The 13,272-nt window shown below is 38.8% G+C and overlaps 1 protein-coding gene across 2 annotated transcripts; it reads left to right on the forward strand.

Annotated features, from left to right (window-relative positions):
* Positions 1-273: 273 nt before the first annotated feature.
* Positions 274-12,272, forward strand: cfap36 (cilia and flagella associated protein 36). Of its 2 annotated transcripts, XM_072669822.1 has the most exons (11): positions 274-633; positions 1,386-1,450; positions 1,791-1,892; positions 5,741-5,855; positions 6,342-6,429; positions 8,691-8,853; positions 9,108-9,213; positions 10,063-10,220; positions 10,370-10,525; positions 11,491-11,571; positions 12,036-12,272. In XM_072669822.1, exons 1-11 carry the CDS (start codon positions 531-533, stop codon positions 12,117-12,119), a joined length of 1,221 nt encoding a protein of 406 aa, XP_072525923.1. In that variant the 5' UTR covers positions 274-530; the 3' UTR covers positions 12,120-12,272. The 2 variants fall into 2 exon arrangements, with proteins under 2 accessions (XP_072525923.1, XP_072525924.1); XM_072669823.1 differs by lacking the exon at positions 11,491-11,571.
* Positions 12,273-13,272: the final 1,000 nt, after the last annotated feature.

The raw sequence follows: 13,272 nt of genomic DNA on the forward strand, positions 1-13,272 counted from the left end.
AAATGGTGCAAATGTCAGACCTTACAAATGACCTATTATCTACCTGCTGTCCCGTTTTACTACCATACTGATTAATCTAATGGCCCTACCAGAAATCTCAGTAGTCAGAGGGTTAAAATTATACACATACATACAAAGTTATATAAACATAGCTAACATATGTATATATGAAGCCCTTTTGTTGGCTGGTAATTTACATGTGCTCTTATTGTTATTGTGACGTTGGTTTGCCACGCGGTACCATTGTTGACGTAACGCGTTACCATGGTTTCGGGTTAATCTGCGTTAGCAGCTTTGCACAGTTCGGTTCGTGAACCGACTCGCTTACTCGCCGCGCTGTTCTCCAGCTCTGCCTCATCTCGGCCTCGTCCAGGACCTCCACGGATCTCTACGCTCCGTACGACACTAAACAAATGTCAGAATACTCACTTTCGACCACGCTGTTTGTGTCCATTTCTGCGCGGTGAGACACCGCTAGCAGTGAGGCGCAGGTTAGCTGGCTGAGGAAGCCCCGAGGTGCCGTGGCCGTCATGGCCGAGGACAGCGAGTGGGTCGTGGAGAGCATCGCAGGCTACCTCGGTAGCCCTGAGTGGGTGATACCAGTCACAGACTTCATGGAAAACAAATGTTCAGGTAGCCTTTCGGAAGCTAAAACAGATATCTATGTCTTATAAAGGCTAATATTAGCTATAGTTTTTAGGGGGGGACCTAATCAGCTCAGGTTTATGCTCCATAGTAGTAGCTAGCGTTACAGTTACTGTACTAGCTAATGTAAATAAACATATTTTCCATTTGATGTAAATGTATCTAGTAAATAAAAGCGTTATTATTTAAAAATACCTCCGAATATTACTTAATAGATGTTGTGATTCGTTGCATTTTTTTTTATTGAAAACAAAGCAAGCTGTGAAACATAGTGTTTATAGTGCTAGTAATAGCAATATTTAATTATTTATACTAGCTATACACCTAAACACCTTTTCCATTTAGCTAAATAGATTTAAATAACGTTATTATGACAGAAAAGTACATCAAATATTACTTTATAGCTGCAGTGATATGTTGCCCTATCTTGCCTTGTTATGTTTGGTTGTTTATTTATGTAAAAAAAAAGCATAATTCACATATATTGAATTATGCTAGAAACCATGACAGCTGTTGATCCAACATTGTTGGTAAGGCATTTAGTAAACTAAACACATCATCTATGTAATAAGCTCATTTCAGGTATGGAATGCTATAGCTCACAAAGGATGCAGGGATAAATAATCATGACATGATGTTGATGAGATTGTGCCTGGCTGTTTCTCAGTGTTTACGCTGAGCTTATTTTGAGTAAATGCCTTTTGCATGATGCTGTTTGGATATGTCTTGTTTTCTGTCAGTGTTCGATGACGAAGAAGAAAACAAATTAACCTACACAGAAATCCATCAGCAATACAAGCAACTGGTAAGTATGTACAGTGTAGTCACACAAAAACCTTGTTTCTCCATTTTTCATTTGACAGAGTAATTCTGTCAGTTGTTCTTTACATTATTTAAAAATGGCATGATGAATACACCAATAAAATGCTCCAAAATTATTTGGAATACAAACTTTTCACATTGACTTCCCTAAAAAGTTAAGAAAGTGTTTTTTGGACAGTTGCAATCTTAAAATATCAAATTCTGGTTATAATTACAGCCTAATTTGCCTTGTAAAGACATTGTAAAGTTGTACATGTAGTTCATCCAGTTGTAAGTTGGTGGGAATTTCATTTACATGCAAGATTTCTTTTATTGTCTTCCAGGTAGAAAAGTTGTTAGAAAGCTATATGCAAGAAGTGGGCATTAGTGAGCAGCAGTTTGTGGAGGCATGCTCGTCTCCCTTTGCCAAGTCGAAAACATTGCAGGTGAGCAAAATTGACTTAAATGGCTTTAGCATTTTGTTTTAAACCGCTTTTAGATCATATATTGTTGTAAGGGTGAATTCCACAAATTCCAAAAGGCCTCATGTTATAATGAATGTAAACACAGTCATTAAGAATGGTTTGGTGGGAAATGAGAGGAGAAACTTTAAGAGAAACGTTTAAGAGGATTGTTTACAGTGTTGGAGATAGGATCAGACAACTTTTATGGAAGGTTAGTTTTCGAACCTTGTGTATGATGCTATGCTAGTACATTAAATAGTGCCTGAAATATGAGATTTAAGAAGTTTTGACATAAACATATATTTTTACCAATTTTTCAAAGAAAGAAAGTTTTGGATTTGTCACAATTGTACCCTAATCAGTATTTCCTATAAAACTCAAAATGGTTATATTTGTGTCAGAGACATCACAACCTCTGATTCCATTTTAAAGCCACTGTAAAGATATCAGATATTGAATTATGCAGAACTTAGGCTATACCTTATACCCAGCAGGTATGTGAAGGTATAGCTGGGTCTGATGGCTGAAGTGTGAACAATACACACTCAAGGGAACATTCAAGCGAACACTCTAGAGTTTAATCAACACTTTTATTCCTTCTGCTCATCAACACCAAGAGTGTCAAGAAGCAGGGAGTGAACATGTGAATGAACTGCAATAGGTTCATCACCATAATAACTGTCATCCATTCTGAGCTCTCCCACAGTCCATCCGCACCCCCAAACAATTACATTTCACCATGTAAAAGAGAGATATACAGTAGTTTGTTCCACCTTCGTTTCAGCAGTGAAAGACTTAAAGTGTCAGTGACTCAGGTAAACCCAATCTATGAGGGGATTAGTAGGGGTAGCCCTGAATTGGGTTACTGAGGCAGAGGAAGCGGCTTTGGGGAGCTGTTGCTTTCAGGACAGTGACACGGTCCCAACTATGCCCTCTGAGATTTACCCCAGCTAGAAAAAGCCTCCACGTGTGATTAAGTTACCAACAGAGACTGAGAATCTGGGCTTCGTACCTGGAGAGGAGAGAAGGCAATACTTCTGACCCATTTACGAACAGAACAGACCATTTCAGAGACAAGACAAAAGAGGAGCAGAAGTTAGCATGGCAGTGTGAATGGATTCATTTCACTTTCGTTTTCAGAGGTGTTTCTTCCTCTTGAATTTTGAATGAGCTCTTTGGATCATTACCACATGGAGGGGATTTCAAAGCAGTGCCCTGCTGTTCACCCCTCACCACTTTGAAGTTCTGTAGATCTGACTCTGTTTGTTTTTCACATCTGCTGACTTTTACTGTAGTTTGGTGAGGTTGCCATGGTGTGCACATGGTCCTCAAACAAGGCCCAAATATGCCGCTGATGTGAGGAACCCCAGAGGAACAACATATTCGAATTTAAGGTCTCATTTGGTTCTCTTTGAAATGGTCCTATTTGAAATCAGTGTGAAAATAGTGTGTTTCTGAAATTTAGCTAGGAGTACATATTTAGAAATCACTGATCTTTTATAAGCCATTTAATCCCTGTATGTAGGCCCACATGTCATAGGCCCACATAGTCATCGTTACCCTCATTGCTACATTACTGCCATAACTAAAAGTTTTCTAGACCCTAAAATAGAACTCTGAGGAATACAAAATACGCAAAACGGTAAACAAATGCTTTATATTAATTTCTGCACTTTGATTAATAACAGAATTGGGACCGTAGGGTTTAAGGAGTTTATACAATGCTGAGGTCTGCTTTATTTTTCATAGAAAAGAAGCTCTAAAAATATAGGTGCTTTAAATGGTTCTGTGAGTGATGCCATAAAAAAAACATTTTTGCTTCCATAAAGAACCATGCTTGTAATAAGGAGGTGTGACTTTGACAGATGTTTTTCAGGTCTAAAGAACCTTCCCTTCCTTTCACTTTTACTTGCAGGTTCGTAACAAATATAAAGATTCTGTACACCCATACCCATCTCTATTTCAAACATGGCTCTGTATAGCACTGCTTTAGGAACCATTTGAAGCATTTTTATCTTGAAATGTGTAGAAGTGTACACTATGTGGACACCCCTTCTAATAAATACATTCAGCTACTTCAGGTTGCACCCATTACTGACACATATGTGCAAATGAGCACACACACACACACACACACAGCTTATCTCGTCCCTGTAGAGAAGTACTAGGAATAGAATAGGACTCTCTGGAGCAGATCAACATGTACCTACTGGCACCATACCTAAGACCAGGCGTGGGCTAGAGGGGTATAAAGCACCCGGCATTGAGCTGTGGAGCAGTAGAGCCGTGTTCTCTGGAATGATGGATCCAATACTTTTGGGATGAGTTGGAAAGTTGGGAATGAGAAACCAGGAAGGTCCCTCAGATCCTCCAGATCTTCTCCTTTAGTTGTTCCATGAAGAAAAACAAAAACCTTTGGTGACGCCGCTTTTAGCCACTATGCTCCAAAATGCTGGAACAACCTTCCAACTGATGTGGGAGAAGCTAAAAACATTAAAATCTTTAAGTGCAAACTAAAAACCTGTTTATTCAGTCTGACTTATGTAGTTTTTTAAAATAGACATTCTCTTAGTCCTAATATCCATACTTATATACTTTGATTTGTATTGTATCTGTTTTTATTATCTGCAATATTTTATTTGTATGATTTTTGTTTTATATTTAAATTTTTATCATAGTTTATGCTACTTATAAAATATTATTCACCTATTATTTTATCCTATACTTTCATCAATCCCCTGTGAAGCACCTTGAATTTAAATGTTATTTGTCTGAAAGGTGCAAGTCTGTTTGACTGATTGATTGATGAGGTAGGTTGGTGATTATCTAACATCCTGATCTCACTAATGCTCTAAATGCAATCAAACCATCACAGCAGTGGTCCCACAAACCCAGTACGCATCTTTCCCTGGACAGTAGAGACAAAAGCAGGATAAACTCTTTTTTTTTAAACCATTGATTTCAAAAGAAAAAAAATAATGAGCAAGTGTCCCAATACTTTTGTCTATTTAATGTAGCTAGCTTTTTAACTGTGGCCAGCTTTAGGCCCTTTCCGCATCTGCTGTCATTTGAAAGTGCTGTGTTTTAAAGACTGTTACGGTAACAAAAAAGAAGCCATTTACAGCAACAGCTCCCTTCTCCCCCACCTCTTCTGGCCTTTATGTACATGTGTGCTCTCGAGTGGCAAGTGGTTTTGGACAGATGGTTGACGTTAAAGCAGTAGTAAATTACACAGCTCCCTCCCCCATTTTACCCAACCTGAGCAAAAGTGGGGGCAGAATTGAGGCTTTAAGATGACTGTCTGTATTTATACATAACAGTGTGTCAAACAGTGCCAGAAACCACATGAGCAAGTCTGTTTTTTAGATTACTGAACAACTTAATAGGGTTTGAGGCAAATGTGTGAGCATTTAAGTGTGCAGTTTGTACAGTGCTGTTATTGGTGAGGTATGAACTGAGATTACTGGTTGGCAGTGGTGCAAAACTGCAGTTCATTCTTTCAGTGTTTTTATTTCCGCACTGGAAACTGGTGGGAGATGGTAGATTCCAAGCTTGGTTTGTCTGTTTCTGCAAGTCAGCCTTGTTTGCATGAGCTTATTTAACTTGACCTTGTGAGTAGTGTGGTAAAGATTACTGTGGTGTATTTCAGGCAATTTCTGGTTTTTAGAATGTTAACAACACACATAATGCTCTGATTACAACCCACTGTTAACACTACCTTCAATTGGTGGACTCCTGGTGACCAGTAGTGGCCCTGCTTACTGTCAGTGGCCCTAAAGTGAAACATTTAATGTATGTTTATGTCCCTTTACTTTTCCTTCTCGTCTTAGACCCTGTTCCAGCCAGTGCTGGCCACAGACGACTTTCAGATGTTCCGTTCTCTGATGGTTCAGAAAAACGTGGAGCTCCAGCTTCAGGCCTTGCGCGTCATAAAGGAGAGAAATGGTACTCAAACATCCGTTTGCTAAAAAAGCCAGTTTTGAGTTGTTTTTGTGCAAGTCAGAGTACACTGAATATTGTGATATACACTATATGTCCAAATGTTTGTGGACACCCCCTCTAATGAATGCACTCGGCTACTTTAAGCTGCACATATTGCTGACACAGATGTGCAAATACTAGTATTGCCAGTAGAATAGGACTCTCTGGAGCAGATAAACTTCACTAATGCTCTTGTCACTGAATGCATTGAAATCCTCACAGCAATGCTCCAGAGTCTAGCAGGAAGCTTTCTCTGGACAGTAGAGACAGTTACACCAACAAATAGATGAGCAAGTGTCCCAATACTTTTGTCTATACAGTGTATTTTTTTTGTTAATGTGGAAATTATGTACACCCTTGAATCAAGCCAATGCAGTGCATCACATTTTTCAGTCTATGCGGTTATGTATGGAGGCCCATGCTGAAGAAGATTTTGTGTGTTAATGCTAGGTGCGCTGCCCGAATGTCTGACTGACGGTATGGATGTAATGAGTGAACTGGAGCAGCAGGAGATGCAGATCCTGCAGGAGGTTCTCAAGTATGTTTTCTGTGCCACTTTTCATCAGTAACCACTAGAGCTGCACAATATTGATTGTAGTGCTTCTGTTTCTGATAAGATCCTGATCCACCTCTAGACGTACTAGTTAAATCAGCGGTTTGGTGTTTGTCCTGTTAAACCAGGGCCTTTATGATCCAACGAGGCAAAACCATGTTGGTCATCGTGCAGACCAGTCCCTTAGGCTACATTCACACAGCAGGTGAAGCAGCCCAATACAATTTTCTCACCAAATCCAGGGTGTTATTTTTATTTTTTAGAGCAAGGCTTCATGTCATGTTTACATTTTATCTTTGCCATTATCACAGGAGCAATCGAGGAGTTCCAGTGGCTGACAGCTGGGCTTATCACAGAGAATGCGTTCAAACTCGCTGTAAAAAGGGCACATTATTTGTCCACAGCCAAAGTTTTGCAACCTTGGTTTCTTTTCTTTAAGCTTTTTATGATATTCTGACATGGCAGCCATGTGTTCGCATTCAGCAATTTCTTTAGGCCTTTTTTCAAGCAAACAAGAAGCAGTTGTGTCTTCTAATTTTGTTTGAACAGGGATTCACCCCAAATATTTATGCTTTATATTTATATTTATATTTGTATTTATATTTATTCCCTCACAACCCCGCCACTGAAAACCTCCCTTACTTCTGTTGTCCATTTTTCCTTCTGTACAGCGAATGCTGAGTAAGGTCAACGGAAGTTGCATGCATTCCCATTCTCACTGTTCAGACTGAGTCGCATTGCCACAAATGAAAATATAAGAATCAGTGTGTTTTTTGCGATTCACACTTCCACACAGATAACACATCTGTGTCACATATCACAAAAAAGCTCGGATTTGGGCCACATTTAGCTGCTGTGTGAACGTTGCCTTAGCTGGTCAGATCTAGGATTCACAAGTGTGTTTATAATGTATTGCAAGTCATGTAGTGCTATAATCACAACAAGATAGTCCTTTATAGTCCTTTATTAGTCCCACAGTGGGGAATACACTCCTCATGAAAGGAAACCAAAAGTGGTTCTTCTATAGCATTACTCAAAGAACCACTGTTGGTTCCATAAAGAACTGTTTTTGTGAAAAACTGTTTGTAACCAAAAGTGTGCAGCTCTGGTAACCACAAAAAGTTGTAGTTTGTCACGGACCACGCTCTGTAGAACCTCCAAAGTAAAACATGTTGCAAGCAGCCGTTCTCCACTTCTGAAGTCTGCAGTAACTCACCTAATGAGATTGGTGCCATTCACACTAAGCTAGATCTGTAAGACCTGTGTGTCTATGGATAGTTAAGCTTCTTAGGGTTTCACTAATATTGGTGGGTTTGATCCCCGCTAAAAGACGGCTGTGTTAATATTTATAGCCTTGTTTTAATTATGTTCTTGCCTGCATTGAATCCAGTGGTCCATCCCCTGCTAACTGAGGGCTAACTGAGGTTTGTGTTATAAATTAAAGCCCATATAAGGGAATCTATCCATCAAAGGCATCTAGCTTGACTGCATTAATATAAAGGTTTATCAAATTATATCACAAGCATTCTTTATTCTTCCAATGCTCCTGAGAAACTGGATGTTTTATTGCAACTCTTCTGCTGGGATGATAGGATTTCTGTGCATGTTCAGCCAAACCAGGAGGTCTTCCTGCTTTTGTTTAAAATATTTTCCTGGTTTAGTGTCCCAGACGTTTCTGTGTAGATTAATTAAGAAGCTAATAGTAATCAATTCCATTAAGAGATCACAGTAAGTGTCAGAGCACAGATCAGATGGAGCAGGACAAGAGCTTAAAGCATCACCAAACATTCACTTTGCCTCCTTCATATGTTTCAATAGCTACTTTATACTCTTTGAAATGTGTTAAGTAATTAAAAAGGATAAAAGGTAAAGGTGCACGTATTCGTCACTGTACAGTGTGGACTGTACAGCGAAATGTGTCCTCCGCATTTAACCCATCTGGTAGTGAACACACACTCACACACACACACGTGTTAATTATCATTTGATGAACCTCCCACAGTGCAAAGTTAGTCTTGGCTGCAGGAGAGGTAAACTTACTGACCTGATCTCCTCATACCCTGCCGGTCTAAAAATACAGAGTGTTATGTAACACTCTGCCCTTAACTCTGCAGGTAACTGATCTCAAAACAGTGGTTCTAAGTCACATATACAAATAATCCTATCCAGAATACTTGGAATAGAATCTTCTTGCATTACAAGTTACTACAGTATTTCGGTGTTTTGACCGTGTTTTCTCTTTGCAGGCGATCTAAGGAGGAGTATGAGCTGGAGATGGCTCGCAGGGAGCAGTTTGAGGAAGAGGTGGGCTCCACCTCCACTAGCTTCAGCGAGAGGCCAGTGAGAAACGGCATTAACTCTCAAGCCCCTGCCCACACTCCAGCCCAGCGAATCAACGGCGTCAGCAATGTATGTTACTAACAGATCAACTTGCTGTGCATGAGAAAACGATTAAGGTCCTCTATTTAAAGAGGTACTTTAGCGAAAAGTCTCATTTACTCCATTTTAGGATGTGGGGGGTTATCAAAAACCTATATGGCCTGTCTGTTCATGTGAAGCACGCTTACTGCTTGTTATTTAGCTGCCCTAAGCACATTTGTGACTGCTTCTCTATCATATTCCAAGCATAAGAATGTAAATTGAACTCCTAAATTGAACTACAGATGAACGGGACTTCTTCAAATAAAGACGGAAAGGCAGGAGAATTGAAGTCTACAATCCCTGGAAGCACTGAAAGGACTTCAGACAAAACACCTTCCAAATCATCAGGTAAGATATAATTGTTCTGTTCGTTGGGGCTGAATGCTTGGTATGTACATTTCCCCTTTCTTAATAATACAAAAATGTGAAATATGTCAAACAGAAAAAATATGGATTAGCACACATGTATTAGGTGCCTGAGGATAACCAGTTTGAAAACCAGCACCCTGTCACAGCTCCTTGTTTGTGTTTACTCTGTCCTTCTGTCAGTCCCTGTATTGAGACACTCCTTACTCCATGCTCCTTTCCATTTGTTTGGCTATAAAAACATGGCGGAAACCACTCAAAATCCTGTTTCGCTGTGGATGTCACTATAAGAAACATCCTGAAACCAGAGTTGCCATTGAAAATGCTTTTCCTACATTGAGAGAAATATTACAAAAAGGAGAAAAAGTTATTAACGACTTTCCCCTTGTTCATGTATGTAAACCCTGTAAATCTGTAAAATGTGCTGAATTTTTAACACAGGTAATGACTGATAAACTTATTGGAGCTCATTACAAAGACATATCAGACAGCCAATAAAATTGACTACTCTCCCAGCAGTAAATTGTATGAACCGAATTCTTAGTGTTTTATGAAGCTAAATTTGCTATTGGGCAACACCACATATGAGGGTGAAATGCCAACACCATCACATCCCAGACATGGGATTTTGAAGCCTGCTTTGAAATGGATCCTTGTATATCTGCATTATTAAACATGTGAAGATGTGTTGACGATATATGACCGTCATATCAGTTAGTAAAGTACTATGACCAGCTATTTTAATTATTGCCCCCTTTAAATCAGTATCAGTAAGTGGCAACATTTTCACATTAGTACCTCAGTCATCTTATTTTCCTTGCTTTTTCACAGACAAAAGCACTGTGGAGACCAAAACACTGCCAGCTGTCCGAGCACCAGTCAAATGCAGTGCCCCACACTCAGTGCCCAAAGAGAAGACTACTTGCCAGGCAGCAGAAAGCTGGCTAGAAGAGGCACGAAAGGAAGCTGGCATTTCCAAACCTTTTAAAGTAAGTAAAGAATGGCAGACATGCCCCAACTGGTTCGGAATGTCTGCGCTCTAATCTCTGCATTGTTTGTCTAGCATCCAAGAAATGCCATCACTCTGCTCTGATCTGATCTCATCCCCATTTTTTTTGGTTTCTATTTGTGTGTTTAGGAGTTAACAGTGGCCCAGCAGGAGCAGCTTCACCAGAGAGCAGAGTACCTGAGGCAACAGAGGGACAAACTGCAGGCCTTGAAGAAAGAGCAGAAAGCCAAACCAGTCTCTGCAGAGGAGGCACCAGCAGCACCTGTCCCAATACCCCCCTCACAGGTAACTAGCATCTTTTGCATCTTTACCTTGCATACCAACCTGACGAGGACGAACTAGCACCAACTAAAGGCAATTAATGATTACCATCCGTCAGCTTAGCCCTGTTTGAATGTCTTACAATCTTCAGATGCTTTTCACCTAAATGTAGTGTGAAAGTGAAAGTAGATCATCCATAATCTGTATCCCCCCTGAGAGTGCTGTTTACTTGGTTGCTCCGTTTCGTTTCTGTCCTTCTGTTTCGTTTCTGTGCACTAATTCGCAATTCCCATGGCCAACCAGGAAGACAGATTCCACATGCCTAATCAGCCAAAACAGCATTGCCAAGTGATGACTAGAGCCAAGAGCATGGAACACACTGCTAAGATTACAGGTGGCTGTTAGCCACCTCCATTTACCAGTGACCTGATGCTGTCTGATGGCCAGTAGTTGACTTTGTGTGTCAGTGGTTTTAAAGCAGCATTTGTGAGAATTGTCATTTCTTGCTTTTGGGTTTCCCCCTACATTGGTAGAATAATATTACAATATTTTTCACAAGTTAGCAGTGTGCTGAGCTTGAAGTAGCAAAGATATACCCTATTCTGCCTATTACATGTTAGTGGAGGTGAATATGCTACATAATGTTGATTTCTACATAATTGGCACAATATACCTGTTTGTGCATATATGTGTATATATAAGCCATATATATATATATATATATATATATATGTGTGTGTGTATGTATGTATGTAGAGAGAGAGAGATAAATAAATAAAAATTATAATATGTAGTAATTACTTGCTCGTTTTGATCTCAGTAATAAGCCTTAGCATGTGGCTGTCCAAGACTGTTTAAGGACTGTAATTACACTGGGGGTTGTCTTAGAAAATAAATAAATAAAGTGCTGCAGGATTTGGTTTGTGTTTGTTCTTTGCCGGAACTAATCAGAGCTTTTCTCCTCTTATCTCCTCCACTGCAAATGAAAGGAGAGTGTGCTGAAAAGGCACGTGGGCTGTGCTAGCGTGAATGCCTCACAGCCTCATAGCGTCAGCCCTGTGGCTCAGAAGGTGATCTGTGCCGCAAAAGTGTCTGTGTGTTACTGTAGCAAGTAGAAAAACCCTCTGCAGTGGAAAACCCTCTGCAATAGCACACAGTAGTGTTTGAGTTGTCCTTGGTGGTGCTCAGTCCTGGCAGTAAGGAATCCCACCTAATAAACATGTTGGTGTTTTTTTGGGGGTTTTTTTTATTTTTTTTTATGCTGCAACACACTTGATTTAGTTTAACAGGTAATTACAACACACCAAATAAGGTCAGTTAACTCATGTATCCTTAATATAATTGTATCCATAATTCTAATATGTATAATACTTGTAATTCTTATACCAACTCTATAAGCAATAGCATCCACACATTTGCCATACTGCCCACCCTTAGTGAAAGGGGGTGCCCAGGCTAAGATTGAGCACCATTTGTACCTTCTTTCTTTTGTTGCAGCTGCATTTTTAAACCTGGTCTTTTGTCCTGTTTTAAGGAAATCTCTGTCGAGGAGAAAAAGAAGCTTCAGAAGAGAAAACACTTGGCAGAGAAGCTAAAAGAAGAGGTCATCAAGAAGTAACTTTCTAAAGCATTCCCACCTTCATCTCCTGGATTGGGGGAAAATTGTACAGTAGCAGTGCTGGACTGAATATATATCCACAGATGGATAGACTGCACTGAGCAGTTCATCGCATTAAGATATGTCTTCTTTAATAAACACAGTTTTGTATAATGTCCGTTCTATATTGTTTTTTTTTTGTTCATGACACTCTTGATTTTGAAGCAGTGCATCCACCAGTGTTTAAAATGCCGTTCATGTTAGATGTACATCAAATATTCAGACATCATAGTGCATACAGATTATACAAAACAGATATGAAGATTGCATTTTACATGGGAAATTTACAAACATGCTTCTTGAAGTATTTATCAAGGAGTAGAATATATTATGTTCATCTGGTTGATAAGGTTTTAATTATGCATGAAGTCCATGTTCACCATGGAGAGCAAAATGAAAGTATCAATGGCGCCCTCATGTGTTGTGATTTTAACTTGAAAGAGACCTTTACAGCTCCTGGTTTTCCTTGTAATAAGTGATCAGAGAGTAGTCTATGTATGGTCTATATAATATTCAATAAATAAGTACATCTTAAGATAAATTTATAAAGATAGTGATGGAAAAAAATTGCTTGCAATTATTGTCAAAATTACAAAATTAGCCATTTGTGTTTGGAAAAAGTTCCAAATGCATTATTCACTTATTATAAAAGTTTTATTAATTATTATTTAGTAAGCACTAAATAAGTAAACACATTCAGTGAGTTGTTTATTTCCTTTTCATTTATATAGAAAAATTAGAAAACATATTTAAATCAGGAATAAATTAAAGTGTCCCATATTATTTTAAAGCTCAGACTGTCTGAATTCACTTAAACTGAATAAACTAATACAACTTATGTCGTATTGGTTAAGTTCAGCTTTTCTCATCAGTACCTTCATAATACCTTCACTGATTGACCATGTTATTAGAAAATAACACACATAAACAGTATGTATATGTGCACTGAGGCATATTAATATATAGTGTATGTGACTAAAACAGTAAATCTGAACAACAAAAGTAGAAAAATTAAATAGGTTTTTAAAACAATATTCAGCTTTTTATTTTTACACAATTTTCATATGTCAATAGACATATTTATTTATAATTAAATATTAGTGTATATGTCACC

This window comes from Salminus brasiliensis, chromosome 24, assembly GCF_030463535.1.
Source record: "Salminus brasiliensis chromosome 24, fSalBra1.hap2, whole genome shotgun sequence".
NCBI lineage: Eukaryota > Metazoa > Chordata > Actinopteri > Characiformes > Bryconidae > Salminus > Salminus brasiliensis.

What these genes read in the sequence shown, in the direction of transcription:
- cfap36 (XM_072669822.1), top strand. Translation starts at nt 531, where the DNA reads ATGGCCGAGGACAGCGAGTGGGTCGTGGAGAGCATCGCAGGCTACCTC. An exon ending in CGTCATAAAGGAGAGAAATG is followed by an intron (nt 5,856 to 6,341) that starts GTACTCAAACAT and finishes TGTTAATGCTAG; the next exon opens with GTGCGCTGCCCGAATGTCTG. An exon ending in TCCCAATACCCCCCTCACAG is followed by an intron (nt 10,526 to 11,490) that starts GTAACTAGCATC and finishes TGCAAATGAAAG; the next exon opens with GAGAGTGTGCTGAAAAGGCA.